Source organism: Thalassophryne amazonica, chromosome 3 (assembly GCF_902500255.1).
Source record: "Thalassophryne amazonica chromosome 3, fThaAma1.1, whole genome shotgun sequence".
NCBI lineage: Eukaryota > Metazoa > Chordata > Actinopteri > Batrachoidiformes > Batrachoididae > Thalassophryne > Thalassophryne amazonica.
In genome coordinates, this window is record NC_047105.1 from 58,555,780 (window position 1) to 58,578,316 (window position 22,537).

General features: G+C 40.4%; 1 protein-coding gene across 3 annotated transcripts in view; it reads left to right on the top strand.

Moving 5' to 3' along the window:
• Positions 1-22,537, top strand: part of ca16b (carbonic anhydrase XVI b) — a 435,606-nt gene that overhangs the window by 366,190 nt on the left and 46,879 nt on the right. For all 3 annotated transcript variants that reach the window (XM_034166391.1, XM_034166392.1, XM_034166393.1), the window contains 2 exons: positions 32-776; positions 1,374-1,512. In XM_034166391.1, coding sequence (XP_034022282.1) covers positions 32-776; positions 1,374-1,512 — 884 coding nt within the window. The remainder of the gene's footprint in view (positions 1-31; positions 777-1,373; positions 1,513-22,537) is intronic.

The following is a 22,537-nucleotide window of genomic DNA, read 5'->3' on the forward strand; positions in this document are numbered from 1 at the left end:
GGGTAACCAGGTGTGACTTTGATTCCCTCAGCCCACAATTTCTCCAGCATCTTCAGCAGACATGGCCCCCATCAGCTCTGGTTCCTCCACGTGGACCTCCTCTGGCATCCCTTTCTCATTTGTCTCTATGGCAACCGGAACAGGCCCCTCCTCTAGTGGCAGCCAGGCTACAGTGGCATCAGTGGTGACGAGCAGCTTGCTGGCAGGTTTAGGCTTTGGTGGTGGAGTCATCTCCTCCCTGCCCAGTTCTGTCTGGCCCACCCAAGCCCCCGAATCCAGGCGCAACCCCACCCATACCCCAGTCCCACCTGCAAAGTCCAGTACGGAGCAGTCAGCGCCGCAGGGGTCTGACGCGGAGAACCCATCTGAAGAGAACCAAGCGGCACGTGAGGGAGAGGAGGAAGAAGAGGAGGGCGAGAGGGAAGGAGAGCAGGATGACAGAGAGGATGAAAAGACGAGGAAGAACAAGACAGCACCTGCTGATGTAGAAAAGCATGTGAATGGCACTGTGCCTGAACAGCCTTTAATCCCTACCCCCGCATCCACAGCCAAAGAGAAAGGACTAGCGAAGCCCACAGTCAAAGGCACCACTGTACCTGTAAACACTGCTGACAATCATTTGATTCACACAGAAACCAACGTTGGAGACCGAGTTGCGGATCCCACACAGGAGCCCCATAATGACAGTGCAGAGATGCAGATTCCCCACAGCTCCACACTTTCTCCAAAGATCAGTGGTGGCGAGAAGAGTCTCTGGCCATTCTCCGTCCACACTGGTGAGAAGATATTTTTGTCTTTCAGCTCCCAAACAGAAGGTGCAGTTTTGATCATTTGAGGAGTGCTGGCTTGTTTGTTTTTCTGTCAGCTAGAAGACAGCAACTCTTTCCAAAACAGAACCCTGTCAACACTTTCAACAGTTATGGAGTCCAATTTTATCAAAACAAATACAGTACCTTCATTTTATGACAGTAAGTACATTGCTCATTGTCGTAGTCAAAGAGAAAGCTCCAGGCTTTTGCAGCCCTACAAGCCAGAGGCCTGGAGGCAGACAGAAACCATCTGCCAGAGGGCTCAGTGCCTTCAGGAGTTTAAGCTTATTTAGGAAAAGATTTAGCTTCAAGGGAGTGGACTTTGGAAGATTTGTTTTGAATGTCATAATGCTAGAAATTTGTTTTTCTGTCTCTACTCTAGCTTTTCATGCATGTGTGAATGGTTTCTTATGGCCTCTGGCTTTGCCGTAATATTCTCATGACTATATTCTAGCTCAAGCTCGACCCCATGCTGGATCAGTTGGGGTTCTGGCTTTCCAGGGTCTTGATTTTGGAGCCCAGGGCTACTTTAAAAAGACTTCATGTACCTTTCTTATGTTTCAGACAGGGCCATCTTATCCAATGCTACCCGAATTCCGCACCCTGGGATGGGCAGGATGGTGTGGATTGTCCCCTTGGTGGTCGTGTCTGCGCTCACTCTGCTGTGCATCATAATACTCTTGATCGTAATGATCTACTGGAGGTGAGAAGAAGCTGCAGACAAGTTGTGTTTCTTTTGTGTTTTAAATAGTTTTCCTGTTGTTACTGACAGAAAACTTTTACGTTTGAAGTTTTTGAGAATAATAAGGAATTCTGAATAAGTATTCTTCAACATAGTGGTTTATAACTTAATTTGGTCATATTATTTGCAACACTTGTAACACATTTTCTAGCATGTTTTTTTGGGGGGGTTTATTTGAAGGAGGGGTGGGGGCGTGTATGCTGGTAATTAGTGTTGGGCTTCTGACCTGTCTTCCATGATCAAGCACTTCACCATTTTTTTAAGAATGTTATCAAACCAACTCTAGCAGTAAACACATATATGCCGGACAATCTGGCAGTCCAGAGGTGATCCTGCTGCTGAGCGAGTCGGGTGTGAGTAGCATTTCAGCTTATTTGATGTGATTGCTTTGGATGTAATATTTTGATAGTACACATTTAATTTGAGCATTTTTCTGTGTGTCTAGAGGAGTACAGCGTACACAGCACACTATATATATATATATATATATATATATATATATATATATAACTTGCTCACTGTACCTTCCTGCACACACAAATAATTGGTTGCACAGTTCTTTTGATGTGGCTACAGTTTAAACCAAAATTAAAATACAATATAGTTTATTTTCTTTTTTGAAAATATACCAGTGGAGTGGAAATAAACGGCAGCATGTCTGTGGCTGTGGGCAAGGCAGTGGATTTTCTGCACTCGATTAATGATTGAAGCCTTTGTGTCAATCCATACGTGGCCATGATAAATTGCTTGAGGTTTAGTTTGATTGTCCCACCCCTACTGACAATGTATGTCTGTGCCCTGTCACAGGTAGGTGGTTGAAATGAAATATAGTAAATAATGTGTGTAGCCTTTTTGGATGTGTTTCTTTTTGGCTTAGCAGGATACAATGCAACAGTACCACCAACCCAAGTCATCTTCCCACAACCTTGGATGCTACCATCACCATGCTTAACCCTTCTGCCGTGTTCACTCCCCCATCCCCTTACTTTAGTGTTTCTGGGCAAATTTGACTGCTCTGTTTTAACATTTCTTAAATTAGCACAAAATCCTTTAATCACCACCAATTTTTTTAATACTCTTTTTAGCTGTTAACAATGTCTCAGAGTAGTAGTTAACATGAATAACTGCAGTGAAAATACAAATAGGCACTGAAAATGTATTCCAAAATGAACCACCCCTATCTTGTTCAACTTCAGTTCCCTCTTCATCTTGTTCTAGTCCAGAGCCTCTCTGACAGAAAACCGCCTGGTCACTCACCTAAGTAAGTCCCTTCGGCTGCTCCCTTGTTTTTGCACTTGGGGTCGCCACAGCAAATCCAAGGTGGATCTGCATGTTGAATTGGCACAGGTTTTACTCCGGATGCCCTTCCTGACGCAACTCCACATTACATGGAGAAATGTGGCAGGGGTGGGATTTGAACCCAGAACCTTCTGAACTGAAACCAAGTGCATTAACCACTTGGCCGCCACCCCTGCTTGGCCACTATATTTAAGCTATATTTTGGTGGTCTGTGTGAAGATGTGATACATTGATTGGTCTGGAAGGTGTGCTTCACAAGGAGGGTAGGCACAACAGCACAGGAAAGAGATGAGTTTAGAGACACCTGTCTAGTCTGTGTGATGATACGAGGTCTGTCAATAAAGTATAGGTCCTTTTTATTTTTTTCAAAAACTATATGGATTTCATTCATAATGTTTTTATGTCAGACATGCTTGAACCCTCGTGTGCATGGGTGAGTTTTTCCACGCCTGTCGGTGACGTCATTCGCCTGTGAGCACTCCTTGTGGGAGGAGTCGTCCAGCCCCTCGTCGGAATTCCTTTGTCTGAGAAGTTGCTGAGAGACTGGCGCTTTGTTTGATCAAAATTTTTTCTAAACCTGTGAGGCACATCGAAGTGGACACGGTTCGAAAAACGGCGGCACAGGGAAAACACCTCTGTGTTGATAACCATTTGTAAAATCCAGGCGGCTTTTGATGGCTTTCAGTGGAGTGAGTGTATGAGAAATTGTTTAACAGCTGGACATGTTCCAACTTGTCCTTAAGGCTTCCAACAGAGGTGTTTTTCCTGTGGTGGAGCGTCGCAGCGGCTGCGAGCCGACGCTGCAATCCGCCCACACGTCTTTCATTAAAAAAAAATCTCCTTTAACAGCGGAATATCCGGATAAAATGCTGAAACCGACTTCTTCTGAAACTTCTCTGTTCTCTCACGACGTCCTGGATCAATAGAGCCTGAAATGTGGAGGTTTTCCAGCTTGAAACAGGCTGACGATGAAGCCTGGGACCGCTGCACGACGTCTCACACTGTGGGAAGTCCTTAAAGCGACAGTATCACCTCAAAATCTCTCATCAGCCGTTAAAATTTTCACCGAAAACCAGCTTAATTTTTTGAACCGTGTCCACTTCCATGTGTCTCACAGGTTTAGAAAAAATTTTGATCAAACAACGCGCCAGTCTCTCAGCAACTTCTCAGACAAAGGAATTCCGACGAGGGGCTGGACGACTCCTCCCACAAGGAGTGCTCACAGGCGAATGACGTCACCGACAGGTGTGGAAAAACTCACGCATGCGCACGAGGGTTCAAGCATGTCTGACATAAAACATATGAATGAAATCCATATAGTTTTTGAAAAAAATAAAAAGGACCTATACTTTATTGACAGACCTCGTTTGATACATTGTTTCATCAGGAAGGTGGTTCATGTAGGGGGATCAGCACATCAAGGTGGCAAAGAGATGTTAACCACAAAAGAAGGCATTGTTCAGTCTGAAATGTATGTTCATGTGTGTATTGGCGTGGTGTGTATGGGCATGTTTTCTCATCTGATGGATGAATATAATCTGGATACCCATTAATTTCCTATGACGGTCACTTTTGACCGGGAACACCACAAAGGTTGACTAAACCACTCAAAATTCAATAAAAGTGGTGATCATCACTTTTAGATGTTCAAGTGCCACAGTGTGGAGGATATCATGAGGCCTTGAGGCAGTCGGATGTAAAACACAATATTTATGAGTGTTTTAAAGTGTAAATTGGTCAGATTTGACCTGAACATGACAGGAAGGTTATGAGTGTGGAAATTACCTTAGACCGTAGCCTCGTCCATAGAGACGTATACCTCAGTTAGCCATAGACAGTGATGCTGATGTTCCAGCAGCTTCCATTTCATAGTAGGACTGTGAATGGCAGTTGTTTGTAATTCTGGCACTGTGCCAATTTCAGAAAACCAAAAATATATTAAAAGTTGGCACTTAATTTTAGGTGGGGGCAGCGGAAAGATGTGTCATGAGTTCCATGGTCTTGACAAAAATCCTAGGAGAAACACTGCCCCTTTGAAAAGATAATCAAGAGTAATGCTTTTCTCATTTGACCTCTGAGTAACTTTGCTGCCACTGACAGATGCAACCTTAGTTTTTTTTATGCTCACATTTTAAGTCACGTATCTTGTAATTTTAGTTCTGATGCTTCACTTCCAAAACACACAGATACACAGCTTATGCTGTGCATTTAATTTGTTTATGTGCACTTAAGCTGGCTCTGATGGTTTAAGAGTCAGACAAATTTTTCACCTTCTCTGTCCTACCAGGCCCATCACCCACCTGGTTGTGGGCCAGGAGACCTGAAGGCTTTCCACTGCCAGCGGGAGGCTCAGCTGTGTCTTCATCTGCTGAGCTGATTTTCAGCCAGTGGAGCTTTAGTAATTATACAGAACAGGCCACTGGCACTAGCGGATGGCTAATGAGTTACAGATAGCAGTATGGACTGTGTCCACAGTTTGTTCCAAGATTATTCACTGTTTCTTTGGATTCTACTCCTTGTTTCGCACAGTTTGTATGTGGTCTTTGAGATTTTATTTTGCATGGCAGTGGGGGTTGTGTAATATGAATTCAAGCCATGCATTGTATACTGGGCCCACCCTCCATTACATCATCCATAGGTTTTCTGAAGGGCAGGTTGAAACCCAAATGGGACGACTCTAGGTGTTGCATCTTGGGAGAGTCAGACTCTACATATGTCCCAACCAACCCATATATGGATAGAGGTGTGGAGCCTAGGCAGGACTGTCATGACCTGGTTGGGATGAATAAAGCTGAATATGCCCACCTATCTTGACATTACCTAGATAGCTAAACAATCTAAGGCTAACAGGCTAGGTCACCTGAATTCATATGACTGGTGAACAGATATTTTTTGTGAACTGGGAAGTTGTTTATTTAACAGGTGGCTTGATTGCAGTATTAAAAAAAAATGACAGGCATATTGCTTCTGTACCTGTGACACTGTTGTCGTAACTAACGGCACCAAGCAATGCATACCTGATGGTGCTAGTGTGACGGAGGCCAGCAGGAGTAGGGATGGGTATCGAGAACCGGTTCCTTTCGAGTATCGTTAAGAAATGATTCGATCCACCGACATCAATAACCTTTTTACTTAACGATTCCTTTATCGGTCCTTCAGAGTGGCCGTTGTTTCTGGGGGTGTTTTGTCAGGAAAATTCTAATTTCTCTACATTGATTACAGACCCTGCAGCGGGTCTGTAATCAACTTTTCTGCAGCGCGGCTTTGCTTTGATCCTTGAACCAGTCGAAGCAGTGATTCGCAGATCGAAGCAGTGCTTCGATTGCTTCGTTGATTAATTTTTTTCTTTCACTTTCCCCCGCTAAAACCCTAAAGAGCATATGGCTGAGAGTATTATTTACCTTTTTTTATGTTAAACCAACCTGTTATGGTCTTCTGAAACAGTTGATAGACGTATTTTATAACTTAAAAACGGGACCGATAGCATGTTAGCATGTCTATGGCATTTTCAATGTTAAAATTAGCATTAAGCAGTTGCAGCTGTCAAGCGTTTGTTGTCGTAAAAGAGTCAAATGTATTACAAATTGTAACATTTAAAAATTATTTAAATTTAAAAATTTAAAAATTATTTAAAATGTAAAATGATTTTTGTTTATATATTAATAATAATAGCAAGCACAACAATAATAGTAATAATAATGAATCTAATGATTATATACAATTTTAGAGAAAGAGACAAAAAGAACCTGAATAAAAATGCAACAGAAAATATAAAACCAACTAACAATGAACATACATAAATAAATAAATACATACATACATACAGAAATAAATAAGTGTTTCCTGTGAAGACCTAGTGACTCTTACACCTCCATTTCATCCCTGTCTTATTCAAGTTTAATGACAGTTTGTTTATCAAACCATATTTTCAATATGTTAATTTCTTCAGTGATTTCCTCCAAAACTATCTGCCAAGCTAGAAAACTGCTGCATCCTTGTAAGAGCAGAATACTACTGGAATGAATTTGAATAAGGAAAGTTGGGGGTTTTTTTTCTCACCAAAATGGATTCTGCACTCACTGCAGTTTATTGTCTGGAATAGTCCCAGATTGCATTTCAGAGCTTCGAGAATTCAAACATTTTCGTATGGGTGGTGTTGGAGGTAATTTTGGGTTTCAGCTTTTTTGTTTTTCACCACTTTCCTCCCTGAATATGTGAAATCGTGAGTCACTTTTGTGAGGATTAAAGTTACTAACTGGGACTCCTGTATTGTTGCGAGAAAGAAACGAGAATCATCCTCCGTTCTGTTCACACAGCTCCAAATGCTGCGCGGGTCTCTGCTGAGTCAAGTTCAAACGATAGATAAAAAAATAAAATAAATTCCAATAACAAAGTAATAAGCACAATATTAAACGTCCACTACAACAATGCACAAAAATCGCAATTTAAATAGCTCACAAAATCAAATGTACTCACAATTTTATTGGAGTGTTTTCATTATTGTGAGCCTGCAGTGTGTTTTCATCTGTGTCATATGTCATCCAATATGGTGTTCAATGCACATTTATTTGTCCATTTTTCTTATTTTTAGAATTTAAGTCATTTAGACACACACCACAGGATGAGGGCTTTCTGCAAAAATCCACTGTTCATGTCTCTGTGTGCATCTGACGATTCCTTTTGTCTGAACTGCATCAAATAACATTCAGTATGTTGTTCAATGCACTTTTATTTGTGCATCTGGCTTATCTTTTGGAATTTTAAAGTCCTCATGTTAAGTATGTAGGACATAATGTGTCTTCCAGAGGAAAATCACTGTGTTGACAAGTTAGCTCTATATAAAGGGAAAAAAAAATTGTGACTTACACTGTAATGTGACTTTGTTTTTCCTCTTCAAGAAGCATTTTTCTGTTTTGTTTTTTGTTTTGTTTTTTGAAAATATGGTAATGCTACAATTTGACTCTGTGGAAATACTGAAGCACAGACTTCTTGATTATCTGTTAATACAATTAACCGCAAATCATGTTATCTCAGATATTTGTCATACAATGCTGAAAAAGGACAAATGTCGAGTCAAACATAAAAGTCAAGTTTACAGTAGCTAGCTGCCACTGCTAGTATGGCGTTGGACCCCGGGCACTAGCTGTCAGTCAAGGTGACCATTCTCCTTAGTATTTATAAGTTTCTGGCTTAAAATAGCTGAAGAGGATGAGTGAAATACCCCCCACCCACCCAACCAGTCTTTGTACAGTTATTGTGACTGGGGTAACTGGTTCAAGAGACCAAACCCCCCTTTTGTGCCAGGCTGTAAATGTGTATTTATGCTGTAAACTTGAAGACTTTAAAGTGGTGTTCTGTGGAGATTGACTCACTTTTGGAGCCAGCCTTAAGTAACCATTCAAGGAATTGCTGATTTTGGCACTTCCATGTTTGCTTCATTTTTCAGCACAGGAGGTTGACGCTGGATTAAAACACATTTTATGAATTAAGTTTTCCTGGGATATCTCTTTTTTTACTCATGATGGCCAGCAGCTGTTTACAGTGGCATTATGTGGAATGGCAAAATATTATGACAGCCATGGCGTGTGACTGGTGGAGAAAGCCTTGGCTTATAAATGGCCTCCACAGATGTTACTGTGACAGCTTGGCCCTCGTCATACAGAACGGGGATGATGAAGAATGAAAATCTGCTCAGTGTGCACTTGATCGTCTCTGATGGTAACATTGCAGCTGTTAAAGATGATTTTGTTTTTATGTTGCTGTTTGTTTGCTAGCAGATGTTTGGCTTGTTATAATCAATCTTAGAAATTTATAGTTAATAAACGTAATCAGTGGACCACTTTTCAGAATTCAAGAGCTGTCTTATTTAGCACAGTTTTTTTTTACTTAAAGTGCAGTCGGTCTTATGAGGCTAAATATAATGACGTTAATTGGAGTAATGGCAGTACACAGCTCGCATCTGGAAGCCTCTGAGGTTTTGATGCCTTTGTTGAACTCTTGCAGACGTTAAACCATCCACATCCCTGCGCATGCTAATGAGTCTCGTTGCTGCTGATCCCGTCTCGACTGGGATGTCTCACTCCACTTTTCTGACATCGCATCCAAATTTCATCTCACTTTCCACTGCCACAAAGCTAACTGCCCCTCTGACACACCAGCAGGAACTCAGGGAGTGGGGGGAGGTGTTGACAGGGTGGGTTAGATCCCCACACCACATCTGCCCCCGCTAGGAGACATGAGATCAGGAGGCAGTGATGCAATTCAGATGAGAGCTCTTATTCTCAATTGTCTTTACTTTTCTTCCTCTCTTCATCAGTACATAAATGCAGCATCTTTTTTTTTTTTTTTTGGAGCATTTATGTTTAAACTATGACAAGCATCTGGTCCCTCCTTTGCATCAACTTCAGGTAGGATTACGCCTGTGATGAATGAAATTGATCTATTATTTGCATTCAGTTGTGTACATTAAGAGGATGGTGTTTGGCAAGCCAGTTATTTACAATTATTAAAATTTGTTGCAGGAGTTTCATGCCACTGTAGATCAGTCATTGTAAGTTTGTTTTTAGAGGATAAAGTTAGGAAATTGGAGCTGTTTTAAACCTTGCAGCACTCATTATGTGAGAATTGTTACTCTCCGTAGGAGGTTATGTTTTCATCTGTCTGTTAGCTGCTTTACGCAGAAACTAATGAATCAGTTTTTTCTTAAACCCGATGGTTGTTTTGCGAGGGAGTATCACTTCCTGTAACACTGCAACACTTTTTTTTTTTTTGGTTGATTATTTTCATTTTAAATTGATCCGTCATATATTTATGATTATTCCATTTGTTGTTGAGTTTCTAAAATGCATGAAAGTAGAAAAGTGTTGTTTATAATTTATTGTAGTCCAAGGTACATATCTTCAGTTTACTTTACTCAAGTTCTCGGTATATAGCAAACTAAAACAGAGAAAAACAACAAATACTCAGTTCATACATTCATACGTGTGTGTGTGTGTGTGTGTGTGTGTGTGTGTGTGTGTGTGTGTGTGTGTGTGTGTGTGTGTGTGTGTGTGTGTGTGTGTGTGTGTGTGTGTGTGTGTGTGTGTGTGTGTGTGTGTGTATCTACACACACACACATATATATATATATATATATGTGTATATTGAGCGCCTTGGGGCAACTGTTTGTTGTGATTTGGCGCTATATAAGAAAAAAGTTGATTGATTGATTGATTGATATGTGTGTGTGTATGTATGTGTTTTTTTTTGTTTGTTTGTTTGTTTTTTTGCAACACCACCAGATGCGTATGCTCTTGAGATTGCCTTGATCTCTGTTCAGTTATGATCATATGCATTAGAGCCTGATGATATGGACATATAAAAGTGTTTAGAAATCTAGATGCACCCCACTGAGGCCATTAGTCTGGGTCTCATTAACATAAGGTTACTGTCCTCAAAATCACTGTTGATAAATGTTTTAATTATAAATCACCACTTAGATATGATTGTTTTATGTGAAACTTGATTTAAACCTACTGCTGTCCTCACCTTAAATGAAGCCTACCCCCCTCTGTACACATTTAGTCACGTCCCTCATAATACGAGGAAAGGCAGGGGTGTTGCTCTAATTCATAAATCTGGATTTAGTTTATTAGCTGCTGGTGGTCTAAAATATAATTTGTTTGAACATCTGATTCTATGCTCTGCCCAGGATACTACGTATAGCCAAGGTCAAAAGAATAAAAATCAATCATGTTATTTTGTCACCGTATGTAAGGCTCCCGAGCCCATGATCTGAATCCTAAGATGAATTTCTATTTTGGTAACCTGTGCTGATAACAATCTGATTATTGGTGACTTTAACATTCATATAAATAACCTTTCTGATCCTGTCTGCAAATCATTTAGGGAAATTATAGATGTATTAGGATTCCAGCAGTGCATTCAGGATTCAACACACATTAGTGGAAATACCCTGGATTTGGTCCTCGTACGTAGTATCGTTGTCACAAATATTGACATCATGCCTCTTGCATCAGTGGTCCCAGATCACTCACTTATTAAGTTTACAGTCTTGTTGCCTTGTTCACTGGAATGAGAAGCTTATTTATCATCACGGCGACACATCAACTCCTCAACTACAATAGAACTTGAAGCCAGACTGCCTGATATCTTAGTATTTACTTTCGAAAAATGACCATTCAGTCTTGTGGACAGTTGAAACTCAGCCACATTGGGCATGATTGCTCCATCTACATTAAAACCTCGCCTTCCCCAAAACACACTTGCCTTACTTTAATGATCACTTACGTGTGACTTGTAACATCTGCTAAAAGCACAATCTGTCTGTTATACCAGCAAAACTGGTTAGAGTCCTGTAGCCCACTCTTGGGCCTATTGTGTTGGAAATTATCAACCTGTCACTAACCTCGGAATTTGTTACTAAATATTTCATATCTGCAGTTGATTAAACCATTACATAAGAAATCTAATTTTGACCATCAAATCTATAATTTTATTTTAAAATTCTGGATAAAGTGGTTTCACAGCAGCTCATGGACCACCTTCTAAGAATAATCTCTTTGACCCACTGCAGTCTGCATTTAGAACATATCATTCCACAGAGACAGCTCTCACTAAAATGATAAATGACCTGCTTGTAATGGATTCAGACACCACTATGGTTCTGGTGCTGTTAGATCTTAGTGCTGCATTTGATCCGGTGGATCATCATATTTTACTTAATAAGCTGGAGAATCATTTTTGGATTACTGGGAATGGCCTTGCACGGTTGACATCATACCTAATCAGTCACTCTCATTGTGTTTTGTACAACAGCACTACTTATAACCTTGGTGACATGAAATATGGGGGTCCACAGGGTTCTGTCTTAGGCCTCCTGCTTTTCTCCCTTTATCAGAATCAAACGTATTGCCAAGTAAGTTCTCACATACAAGGAATTTGATCTGGTGTTGTTGGTGCATAAATAACAACAAAAAAAGAAAAGGAAAAAACACTTATGTAAGATATAAAAGCATCAAATTGGCAAAACTATGTTCACTGTAAAATAATAAATACAGCATGGTGGAATGGTACTGTGCAGAAGCATGTGATTGATGTTCAGATGTAGAGTACCTTTCAGTGCAGGGATGACCAATCTGTACGTTGTGGAAGTGGGGGGAGCAGGTGGAAGGCAGAGTAAATGGGGTCTCTGGCATTATTCATTAGTCTAGCTGCAGATGGAAAGAAGCTGTTTTTGTGTCTTGAGGTTTTAGTCCTGATGGACCTCAGCCAGATCACACCCCTTTGGCACATACTGCAGCATTGTGGGATTACTTTTCATTGCTATGGTCATGACACTCTGTTGTACATGCCGATAACTGCTGGTAATCTCATACACATAAAGTCCTTAGAAGATTGCCTTGTGTCAGTGAAATGCTGGATGTCCAACAGTTTCTTTTAAACTTGGACAAGACCGAAATTATGGTTCTTGGTCCAGCAAGACATCAGTATCAGTTTGACTAGCTAACTCTTAACCAAGGCTCGTGTGTTATGCATCACACTAACAAAGTGAGGAACCTTGGGGTGATTTTTGATGCCACATGGTCCTTTGACCTACACATTAGAGATATTACGAGGACTGCTTTCTTCCACCGGCGAATATAGCGAAGACTCATCCTATCCTGTCTGTGGCTGATGCTGAGGCCCTGATTCATGCATTTGTTTCTTCTAGATTAGACTACTGCAATGTTCTATTTTCTGGTTTGTTGCAGTCCAGCATTAGAGGTCTCCAATTGGTTCAAAAATGCTCCTGCCAGACTTTTGACAGGAAGCAGAAAGTTTGACCACATTACACCCATTTTTGCATCTTTTCACTGACTTCCTGTCTCTGTGAGACCAGATTTTAAGGTTCCGTGAAGTTATTCAAGGACGAGCACCTCCCTACATAGCTGACCTAATTAAACCCTATGTACTGATCCAGGCTCTGCGTTCTCAGGGTGCAGGACTACTTTGTGTCCATAGGGTGAATAAAAGTCTGTGGGCCACAGAGCTTTCTGTTATTGTTCCCCTATTTTGTGGAATGATCTCTATACAGAGATAAAACAGATTCTGTAGAGACTTTCAAGTCCATACTTAAGATGCATCTGTTCTCCCTCTCGTATGGCTAGCATATTGGCATAGTATGGTACTATGTTTCCTATCCTTTTTATTAATTTTTATAAATATTAATTTTATTTGCAATGGAACAGGTCTGTGCCTCTGTGAGTGAAGCTTAGGGCTAGCAGCCGGCAATCACCTTACTATTTTCTCTGCTTTCGTGTCGATGTACTGTTCATGAATTATACAGTTATATGAAAAGGATTGGGCACCCCTGATGATTTCCATGATTTTCCTTTATACAACCCCTGGCAAAAATTATGGAATCACCGGCCTCAGAGGATGTTCATTCAGTTGTTTAATTTTGTAGAAAAAAGCAGATCACAGACTTGACACAAAACTAAAGTCATTTCAAATGGCAACTTTCTGGCTTTAAGAAACACTATAAGAAATCAGGAAAAATAATTGTGGCAGTCAGTAACGGTTACTTTTTAGACCAAGCAGAGTGAAAAAAATATGGACTCACTCAATTCTGAGGAAAAAATTATGGAATCACCCTGTACATTTTCATCCCCAAAACTAACACCTGCATCAAATCAGATCTGCTCGTTAGTCTGCATCTAAAAAGGAGTGATCACACCTTGGAGAGCTGTTGCACCAAGTGGACTGACATGAATCATGGCTCCAACACGAGAGATGTCAATTGAAACAAAGGAGAGGATTATCAAACTCTTAAAAGAGGGTAAATCATCATGCAATGTTGCAAAAGATGTTGGTTATTCACAGTCAGCTGTGTCTAAACTCAGGACCAAATACAAACAACATGGGAAGGTTGTTAAAGGCAAACATACTGGTAGACCAAGGAAGACATCAAAGCGTCAAGACAGAAAACTTAAAGCGATATGTCTCAAAAATCGAAGATGCACAACAAAACAAATGCTGTATGTCAGGTAAAGGCACTGGGAAGATGGCTGTCATTACATCATCAATAAATGCACAAGTTTACGTTGATATTTTGGACACTTTTCTTATCCCATCAATTGAAAGGAAGTTTGGGGATGATGAAATCATTTTTCAAGATGATAATGCATCTTGCCATAGAGCAAAAACTGTGAAAACATTCCCTGCAAAAAGACACATAGGGTCAATGTCATGGCCTGCAAATAGTCCGTATCTTAATCCAATTGAAAATCTTTGGTTGAAGTTGAAGAAAATGGTCCATGACAAGGCTCCAACCTGCAAAGCTGATCTGGCAACAGCAGTCAGAGAAATTTGGAGCCTGATTGATGAAGAGTACTGTTTGTCACTCATTAAGTCCATCCCTCAGAGACTGCAAGCTGTTATAAAAAGCCAGAGGTGGTGCATCAAAATACTAGTGATGTGTTGGAGCGTTCTTTTGTTTTTCATGATTCCATAATTTTTTCCTCAGAATTGAGTGATTCCATATTTTTTTCTCTCTGCTTGGTCTAAAAAAGTAACCGTTACTGACTGCCACAATTTTTTTTTCTTGATTTCTTATAGTGTTTCTTAAAGCCAGAAAGTTGCCATTTGAAATGACTTTAGTTTTGTGTCATGTCTCATTGGTTGTTTGGCTCAGCAATTTCAGTTAAATATATCATATAGCAGACAAACACAGTGATATTTGAGAAGTGAAATGAAGTTTATAGGATTTACAGAAAGTGTGCAATAATTCTTTAAACAAAATTAGGCAGGTGCATAAATTTACACCCCCCCCCCCCCCCCCCCCCCCCCAAAAAAAAAAAAATCAATATTTAGTAGATCCTCCTTTTGCAGAAATAATACCCTCTAAATGCTTCCCATAGCCTCCAATGACATTCTGGATTCTGGTTGAAGGTACTTTGAACCATTCTTCTTTACAAAACCTCAGCTTTGTTGGTTTCTGAGCATGGACAGCCCTCTTAAAATCACACCACAGATTTTCAATAATATTCAGGGAACTGAGATGGCCATTCAGGAATGTTGTACTTGTTTGTCTGCATGAATGCCTTAATAGATTTTGAACAGTGTTTAGGGTCATTGTCTTGTTGAAAGGTCGAGCTCCGGCGCAACTTCAACTTTGTCACTGATTCATGAACATTGTTCTCAAGAATCTGCTGATATTGACTGGAATCCATGTGTCCCTCAACTTTAACAAGATTCCCAGTACCTGCACTGGCCACACAGCCACACAGCATGATGGAACCACCTCCAAATTTTACTGTAGGTAGCAAGTGTTTTTCTTGGAATGCTGTGTTCTTTTTCAGCCATGCACACCGCCCCTTGTTATATCCAAATAACTCAAATTTAGTTTCATCAGTCCACATCACCTTATTCCAAAATGAAGCTGGCTTGTCCAAATGTGCTTTAGCATACCTCAATCGACTGTTTGTGGCGTGTACGCAGAAAAGGCTTCCTCTGCATTACAGCATTGTACAGCATCTCCTTGTGCAAGTGTGCTGTATAGTTGAACGATGCACAGAGACACTATCTGCAGCAAGATCATGTAGTTCTTTGGAGCAGGTCTGTGGGTTGACTATGACTGTTGTCACCATCATTCGCTTCAGCTTATCTGAGATTTTTCTTGGCCTGCCACTACAGGCCTTAACTAGTACTGTGCCTGTGGACTTCCATTTCCTCACTATGTTCCTCACAGTGGAAACTGACAGCTGAAATCTCTCAGATAAATTTTTGTATCCTTCCCCTAAACAATGATGTTGAACAGTCTATGTTTTCAGGTCATTTGAGAGTTGTTTAGAGGGTCCCATGTTGCCACTCATTAGAAGAGATGCAAAGAGGAGAAACATTTGGAATTGGCCACCTTAAATACCCTTTCTCATGATTGGATTCACCTGTGTAAGGAGGTCAAATCAAATCAATTTTATTTATATAGCACCAAATCACAACAAACAGTTGCCCCAAGGCGCTTTATATTGTAAGGCAAAAGCCATACAATAATTACAGAAAAACCCCAACGGTCAAAACGACCCCCCGTGAGCAAGCACTTGGCGACAGTGGGAAGGAAAAACTCCCTTTTAACAGGAAGAAACCTCCAGCAGAACCAGGCTCAGGGAGGGGCAGTCTTCTTCTAGGACTGGTTGGGGCTGAGGGGAGAGAATCAGGAAAAAGACATGCTGTGGAAAAGAGCAGAGATCAATCACTAATGATTAAATGCAGAGTGGTGCATGCAGAGCAGAAAGAGAAAGAAACACTCAGTGCATCATGGGAACCCCCCAGCAGTCTAACTCTATAGCAGCATAACTAAGGGATGGTTCAGGGTCACCTGGTCCAGCCCTAACTATAAGCTTTAGCAAAAGGAAAGTTTTAAGCCTAATCTTAAAAGTAGAGAGGGTGTCTGTCTCCCTGATCTGAATTGGGAGCTGGTTCCACAGGAGAGGAGCCTGAAAGCTGAAGGCTCTGCCTCCCATTCTACTCTTAAAAACCCTAGTAACTACAAGTAAGCCTGCAGTCTGAGAGCGAAGCGCTCTATTGGGGTGATATGGTAATAAGAGGTCCCTAAGATAAGATGGGACCTGATTATTCAAAACCTTATAAGTAAGAAGAAGAATTTTAAATTCTGTTCTAGAATTAACAGGAAGCCAATGAAGAGAGGCCAATATGGGTGAAATATGCTCTCTCCTTTTAGTCCCCGTCAGTACTCTAGCTGCAGCATTTTGAATTAACTGAAGGCTTTTCAGGGAACTTTTAGGACAACCTGATAATAATGAATTACAATAGTCAAGCCTAGAGGAAATAAATGCATGAATTAGTTTTTCAGCATCACTCTGAGACAAGACCTTTCTAATTTTAGAGATATTGCACAAATGTAAAAAAGCAGTCCTACATATTTGCTTAATATGCGCATTGAAGGACATATCCTGATCAAAAATGACTCCAAGATTTCTCACAGTATTACTAGAGGTCAGGGTAATGCCATCCAGAGCAAGGATCTGGTTAGACACCATGTTTCTAAGATTTGTGGGGCCAAGTACAATAACTTCAGTTTTATCTGAATTTAAAAGCAGGAAATTAGAGTTCATCCATGTCTTTATGTCTGTAAGACATTCCTGCAGTTTAGCTAATTGGTGTGTGTCCTCTGGCTTCATGGATAGATAAAGCTGGGTATCATCTGCGTAACAATGAAAATTTAAGCAATGCTTTCTAATAATACTGCCTAAGGGAAGCATGTATAAAGTGAATAAAATTGGTCCTAGCACAGAACCTTGTGGAACTCCATAATTAACCTTAGTCTGTGAAGAAGACTCCTCATTTACATGAACAAATTGTAATCTATTAGATAAAACCACCGCAGCGCAGTGCCTTTAATACCTATGGCATGCTCTAATCTCTGTAATAAAATTTTATGGTCAACAGTATCAAAAGCAGCACTGAGGTCTAACAGGACAAGCACAGAGATGAGTCCACTGTCTGAGGCCATAAGAAGATCATTTGCAACCTTCACTAATGCTGTTTCTGTACTATGATGAATTCTAAAACCTGACTGAAACTCTTCAAATAGACCATTCCTCTGCAGATGAACAGTTAGCTGTTTTACAACTACCCTTTCAAGAATTTTTGAGAGAAAAGGAAGGTTGGAGATTGGCCTATAATTAGCTAAGATAGCTGGGTCAAGTGATGGCTTTTTAAGTAATGGTTTAATTACTGCCACCTTAAAAGCCTTTGGTACATAGCCAACTAATAAAGATAGATTGATCATATTTAAGATCGAAGCATTAATTAATGGTAGGGCTTCCTTGAGCAGCCTGGTAGGAATGGGGTCTAATAGACATGTTGATGGTTTGGAGGAAGTAACTAATGAAAATAACTCAGACAGAACAATCGGAGAGAAAGAATCTAACCAAATACCAGCATTACTGAAAGCAGCCAAAGATAACGATATGTCTTTGGGATGGTTATGAGTAATTTTTTCTCTAATAGTTAAAATTTTATTAGCAAAGAAAGTCATGAAGTCATTACTAGTTAAAGTTATAGGAATACTCGGCTCAATAGAGCTCTGACTCTTTGTCAGCCTGGCTACAGTGCTGAAAAGAAACCTGGGGTTGTTCTTATTTTCTTCAATTAGTGATGAGTAGTAAGATGTCCTAGCTTTACAGAGGGCTTATTTATAGAGCAACAGACTCTTTTTCCAGGCTAAGTGAAGATCTTCTAAATTTGTGAGACACCATTTCCTCTCCAGCTTACGGGTTATCTGCTTTAAGCTGCGAGTTTGTGAGTTATACCACGGAGTCAGGCACTTCTGATTTAACGCTCTCTTTTTCAGAGGAGCTACAGCATCCAAAGTTGTGCTCAATGAGCTTGTAAAACTATTGACGAGATAATCTATCTCACTCACAGAGTTTAGATAGCTACTCTGCACTGTGTTGGTATATGGCATTGGAGAACATAACAGTGAAGCAATCATATCCTTAAACCTAGTTACAGTGCTTTCCGAAAGACTTCTACTGTAATGAAACTTATTCCCCACTGCTGGGTAGTCCATCAGAGTAAATGTTATTAAGAAATGATCAGACAGAAGGGGGTTTTCAGGGAATACTGTTAAGTCTTTAATTTCCATACCATAAGTCAGAACAAGATCTAAAGTATGGTTAAAGTGGTGGGTGGACTCATTTACATTTTGAGCAAAGCCAATTGAGTCTAATAATAGATTAAATGCAGTGTTGAGGCTGTCATTCTCAGCATCTATATGGATGTTAAAATCACCCACTATAATTATCTTATCTGAGCTAAGCACTAAGTCAGACAAAAGGTCTGAAAATTCACAGAGAAACTCACAGTAACGACCAGGTGGACGATAGATAACAACAAATAAAACTGGTTTTTGGGACTTCCAATTTGGATGGACAAGACTAAGAGTCAAGGTTTCAAATGAATTAAAGCTCTGTCTGGGTTTTTAATTAATTAATAAGCTGGAGTGGAAGATTGCTGCTAATCCTCCCCCTCGGCCCGTGCTACGAGCATTCTGACAGTTAGTGTGACTCGGGGGTGTTGACTCATTTAAACTAACATATTCATCCTGCTGTAATCAGGTTTCTGTAAGGCAGAATAAATCAATATGTTGATCAATTATTATATCATTTACTAACAGGGACTTAGAAGAGAGAGACCTAATGTTTAATAAACCACATTTAACTGTTTTAGTCTGTGGTGCAGTTGAAGGTGCTATATTATTTTTTCTTTTTGAATTTTTATGCTTAAATAGATTTTTACTGGTTGTTTGTGGTCTGGGAGCAGGCACTGTCTCTACGGGGATGGGGTATTGGGGGGATGGCAGGGGGAGAGAAGCTGCAGAGAGATGTGTAAGACTACAACTCTGCTTCCTGGTCCCAACCCTGGATAGTCACGGTTTGGAGGGTTTAATAAAATTTGCCAGATTTCTAGAAATGAGAGCTGCTCCATCCAAAGTGGGATGGATGCCGTCTCTCCTAACAAGACCAGGTTTTCCCCAGAAGTTTTGCCAACTATCTATGAAGCCCACCTCATTTTTTGGACACCACTCAGACAGCCAGCAATTCAAGGAGAACACACGGCTAAACATGTCACTCCCGGTCTGATTGGGAAGGGGCCCAGAGAAAACTACAGAGTCCGACATTGTTTTTGCAAAGTTACACACCAATTCAATGCTAATTTTAGTGACCTCCGATTGGCGTAACCGGGTGTCATTTCTGCCGACGTGAATTACAATCTTACCAAATTTACGCTTAGCCTTAGCCAGCAGTTTCAAATTTCCTTCAGTGTCGCCTGCTCTGGCCCCCGGAAGACAATTGACTATGGTTGCTTGTGTCGCTAACTTCACATTTCTCAAAACAGAGTCGCCAATAACCAGAGTTTGTTCCTCGGCGGGTGTGTCGCCGAGTGGGGAAAAATGGTTAGAGATGTGAACGGGTTGGTGGTGTACAGGGGGCTTCTGTTTAGGACTACGCTTCCTCCTCACAGTCACCCAGCCGGCCTGCTTTCCCGGCTGCTCGGGATCTGCTGGGGGACAGCTAACGGCGGCTAAGTTACCTTGGTCCGCACCAACTACAGGGTCCTGGCTAGCTGTAGGATTTTCAAGGGTCAATGAGCTTACCAAACCAATTTTGTGCTCCAATAATTAGTGCTAAATGTATTCAAATCAATAAAATGACAAGGGTGCCCAAATTTATGCACCTGCCTAGTTTTGTTTCAGTAATTATTGCACACTTTCTTTAAATACTAGAAACTTCATTTTCACTTCTCAAATATCAGTGTGTTTGTCTGCTATATGATATATTTAACTGAAATTTCTGATCCAGACAACCAATGATTTATAAAGGAAAATCATGAAAATTATCGGCGTGCCTAAACGTTTGCAATACAACTGTACCTTAGGTGTAGTTTTTCTGGCCAATTGTTTCTGCTCTTTTGGTTCTGATGATGTCACACAAGATTGACAGCTGCAAACCACAGGGCACTGAACTGATCACGAGATGCCATGCCTGAAGCTGATGGCGCACACTGCGGTCTGCTTTTGGAATAAAGTTTGCCGCGATGACAGATCCACTGACTGCATGAGGGATGAACACTGGCCCTGTACCCCAGGACACTGGATGACCCCTGCCTGCAGCGTAAATGCTTGCATGATCATCTCAGCAATTGCACCTTGTCTTTGATGTCATTTTGATTTCCTGTTTTCTGCTTCTTCAGCTTTGTAAAACTTTGTAAAAACCTTCTAACTGTTAGAATGGCCTAAGCAGAGGGTCACCCCTCTGAGTCTGGTCTGCTTGATGCTTCTTCCTCAGCATCATTAGAGGGAGTTTTTCCTTACCACTGTCACCTGTGTGCTTGCTGTAAGGGTTGGTAAGATTAGACCTTACTTGTGTAAAACGCCTTGAGGCAGCTTTGTTTTGATTTGGTGCTATATAAAGGAAATAAATTGAATTAAATTTAAATTGACTGTCTGAGAACGTAGTCTGTCAACTTGGATTATTTTTTCCAACAACCAACCAGCGTATGTCATTCTCCCATTATGTTGCCTCTATTTGGATTGCAAGTCACTGTGTTGCATTGCTCAGCATTTGCATCACATAGAGTTCTTGTCAATTTTGGCCCCGCCTAGCTGGCTGCAAAGTGACCACTTGCCTATTGTTGCTGTAAAACAGCCACTATGATTGAAAAGAATGGCAGCTGGTCGCTTTTCCTCTGTCTCTTTTACAACCCCAATTCCAGTGAAGTTGGGATGTTGTTTGAAATGTAAATAAAAATGGAATACAGTGATATGAAAATCCTCTTCAACCTATATTCAGTTGAACACACCACAAAGACAAGATATTTAATGTTCAAACTGATAAACTTTATTGTTTTTGTGCAAATATTTGCTCTTTTTGAAATGGATGCCTGCAACACATTTCAAAAAAGCTGGGGCAGTGGTATGTTTACCACTGTGTTACATCACCTTTCCTTCTATGTAACCAGGATATTGTCTGCTGGACAAAGTATGTAATGACATCATTTTCAACACCTTTTTGAATGAATGAATGACTTTTATTTATTTTATTATTTTATTTTATTTTATTTGGTAAAATAAAAGTTTTCATATAGGCAAAAATAATGCAAATACAGATACGTTTGTCAAAGGCTCATATCAGACAATATTTTCGGCCAACAGCTATATCAGTCAGGCTGTAGTATGTACGGTGCATCCAGAAAGTATTCACAGCGCTTCACTTTTTCCACATTTTGGTATGTTCATAGCCTTATTCCAAAATGGAGTAAATTCATTTTTTTTCCCTTAAAATTCTATTCACAACACCTCATAATGACAACTTGATGCACCTTTGTCTGAAGTTGAGTGCTCTGGAGCAGGTTTTCATTCAGGATGTCTCTGTACATTGCTGCATTCATCTTTCCCTCAATCCTGACTCGTCTCCCAGTTCTTGTCACTGCAACACATCCCCACAGCATGATGCTGCCTCCACCATGGTGCCTGGTTTTCTTCAAACATGACGCCTGCCATTTATGCCAAAGAGTTCAATCTTTGTTTCGCCAGGCCAGACAATTTTGTTTCTCACAGTCTGAGAGTCCTTCAGGTGCCTTTGGGCAAACTCCAGGTGGGCTGCCCAGATCAATCAAAGCCTGCGGTCAAGGTCAAAGTTTCATTCACATGCTCATATATATAGGAAAAATTAGTTGACATTTAATTATGAGGAATCTTGTCTTTTTAATGCCCAGTGTAACATTGCCTGTACATGCCTGATAGTTTGAAATGTGGGTGTTGCATCACTTTTGGTTTTGTTGGCATTTTTTCTTCACAAATTCCTTAAACATAGTTGATTACACTCGTCAAAAAACAAAACAAAAAAATTCTTACTTGGACTTTGAGAACTGATTGAAAGTAATTTTGGGGTGCTGAATCTGAATCTGATCTTAGATTTCCTCTATCACATCATGTTTTTTTGTAATCTGCATGTTCCATATTGATGGATTATGCAAAAATTTCTCATTAGCTCACGGGTTTGATGCCACAAATCAAGCAGCTTCAAAAATATAGTTTTTAAACCAGGGTTGCGAAATGTGAACAAGAGCCATAATATTGTTTATGACGTTGAAGAGGTGTGCGAGACTGCAGCTTTTGCTT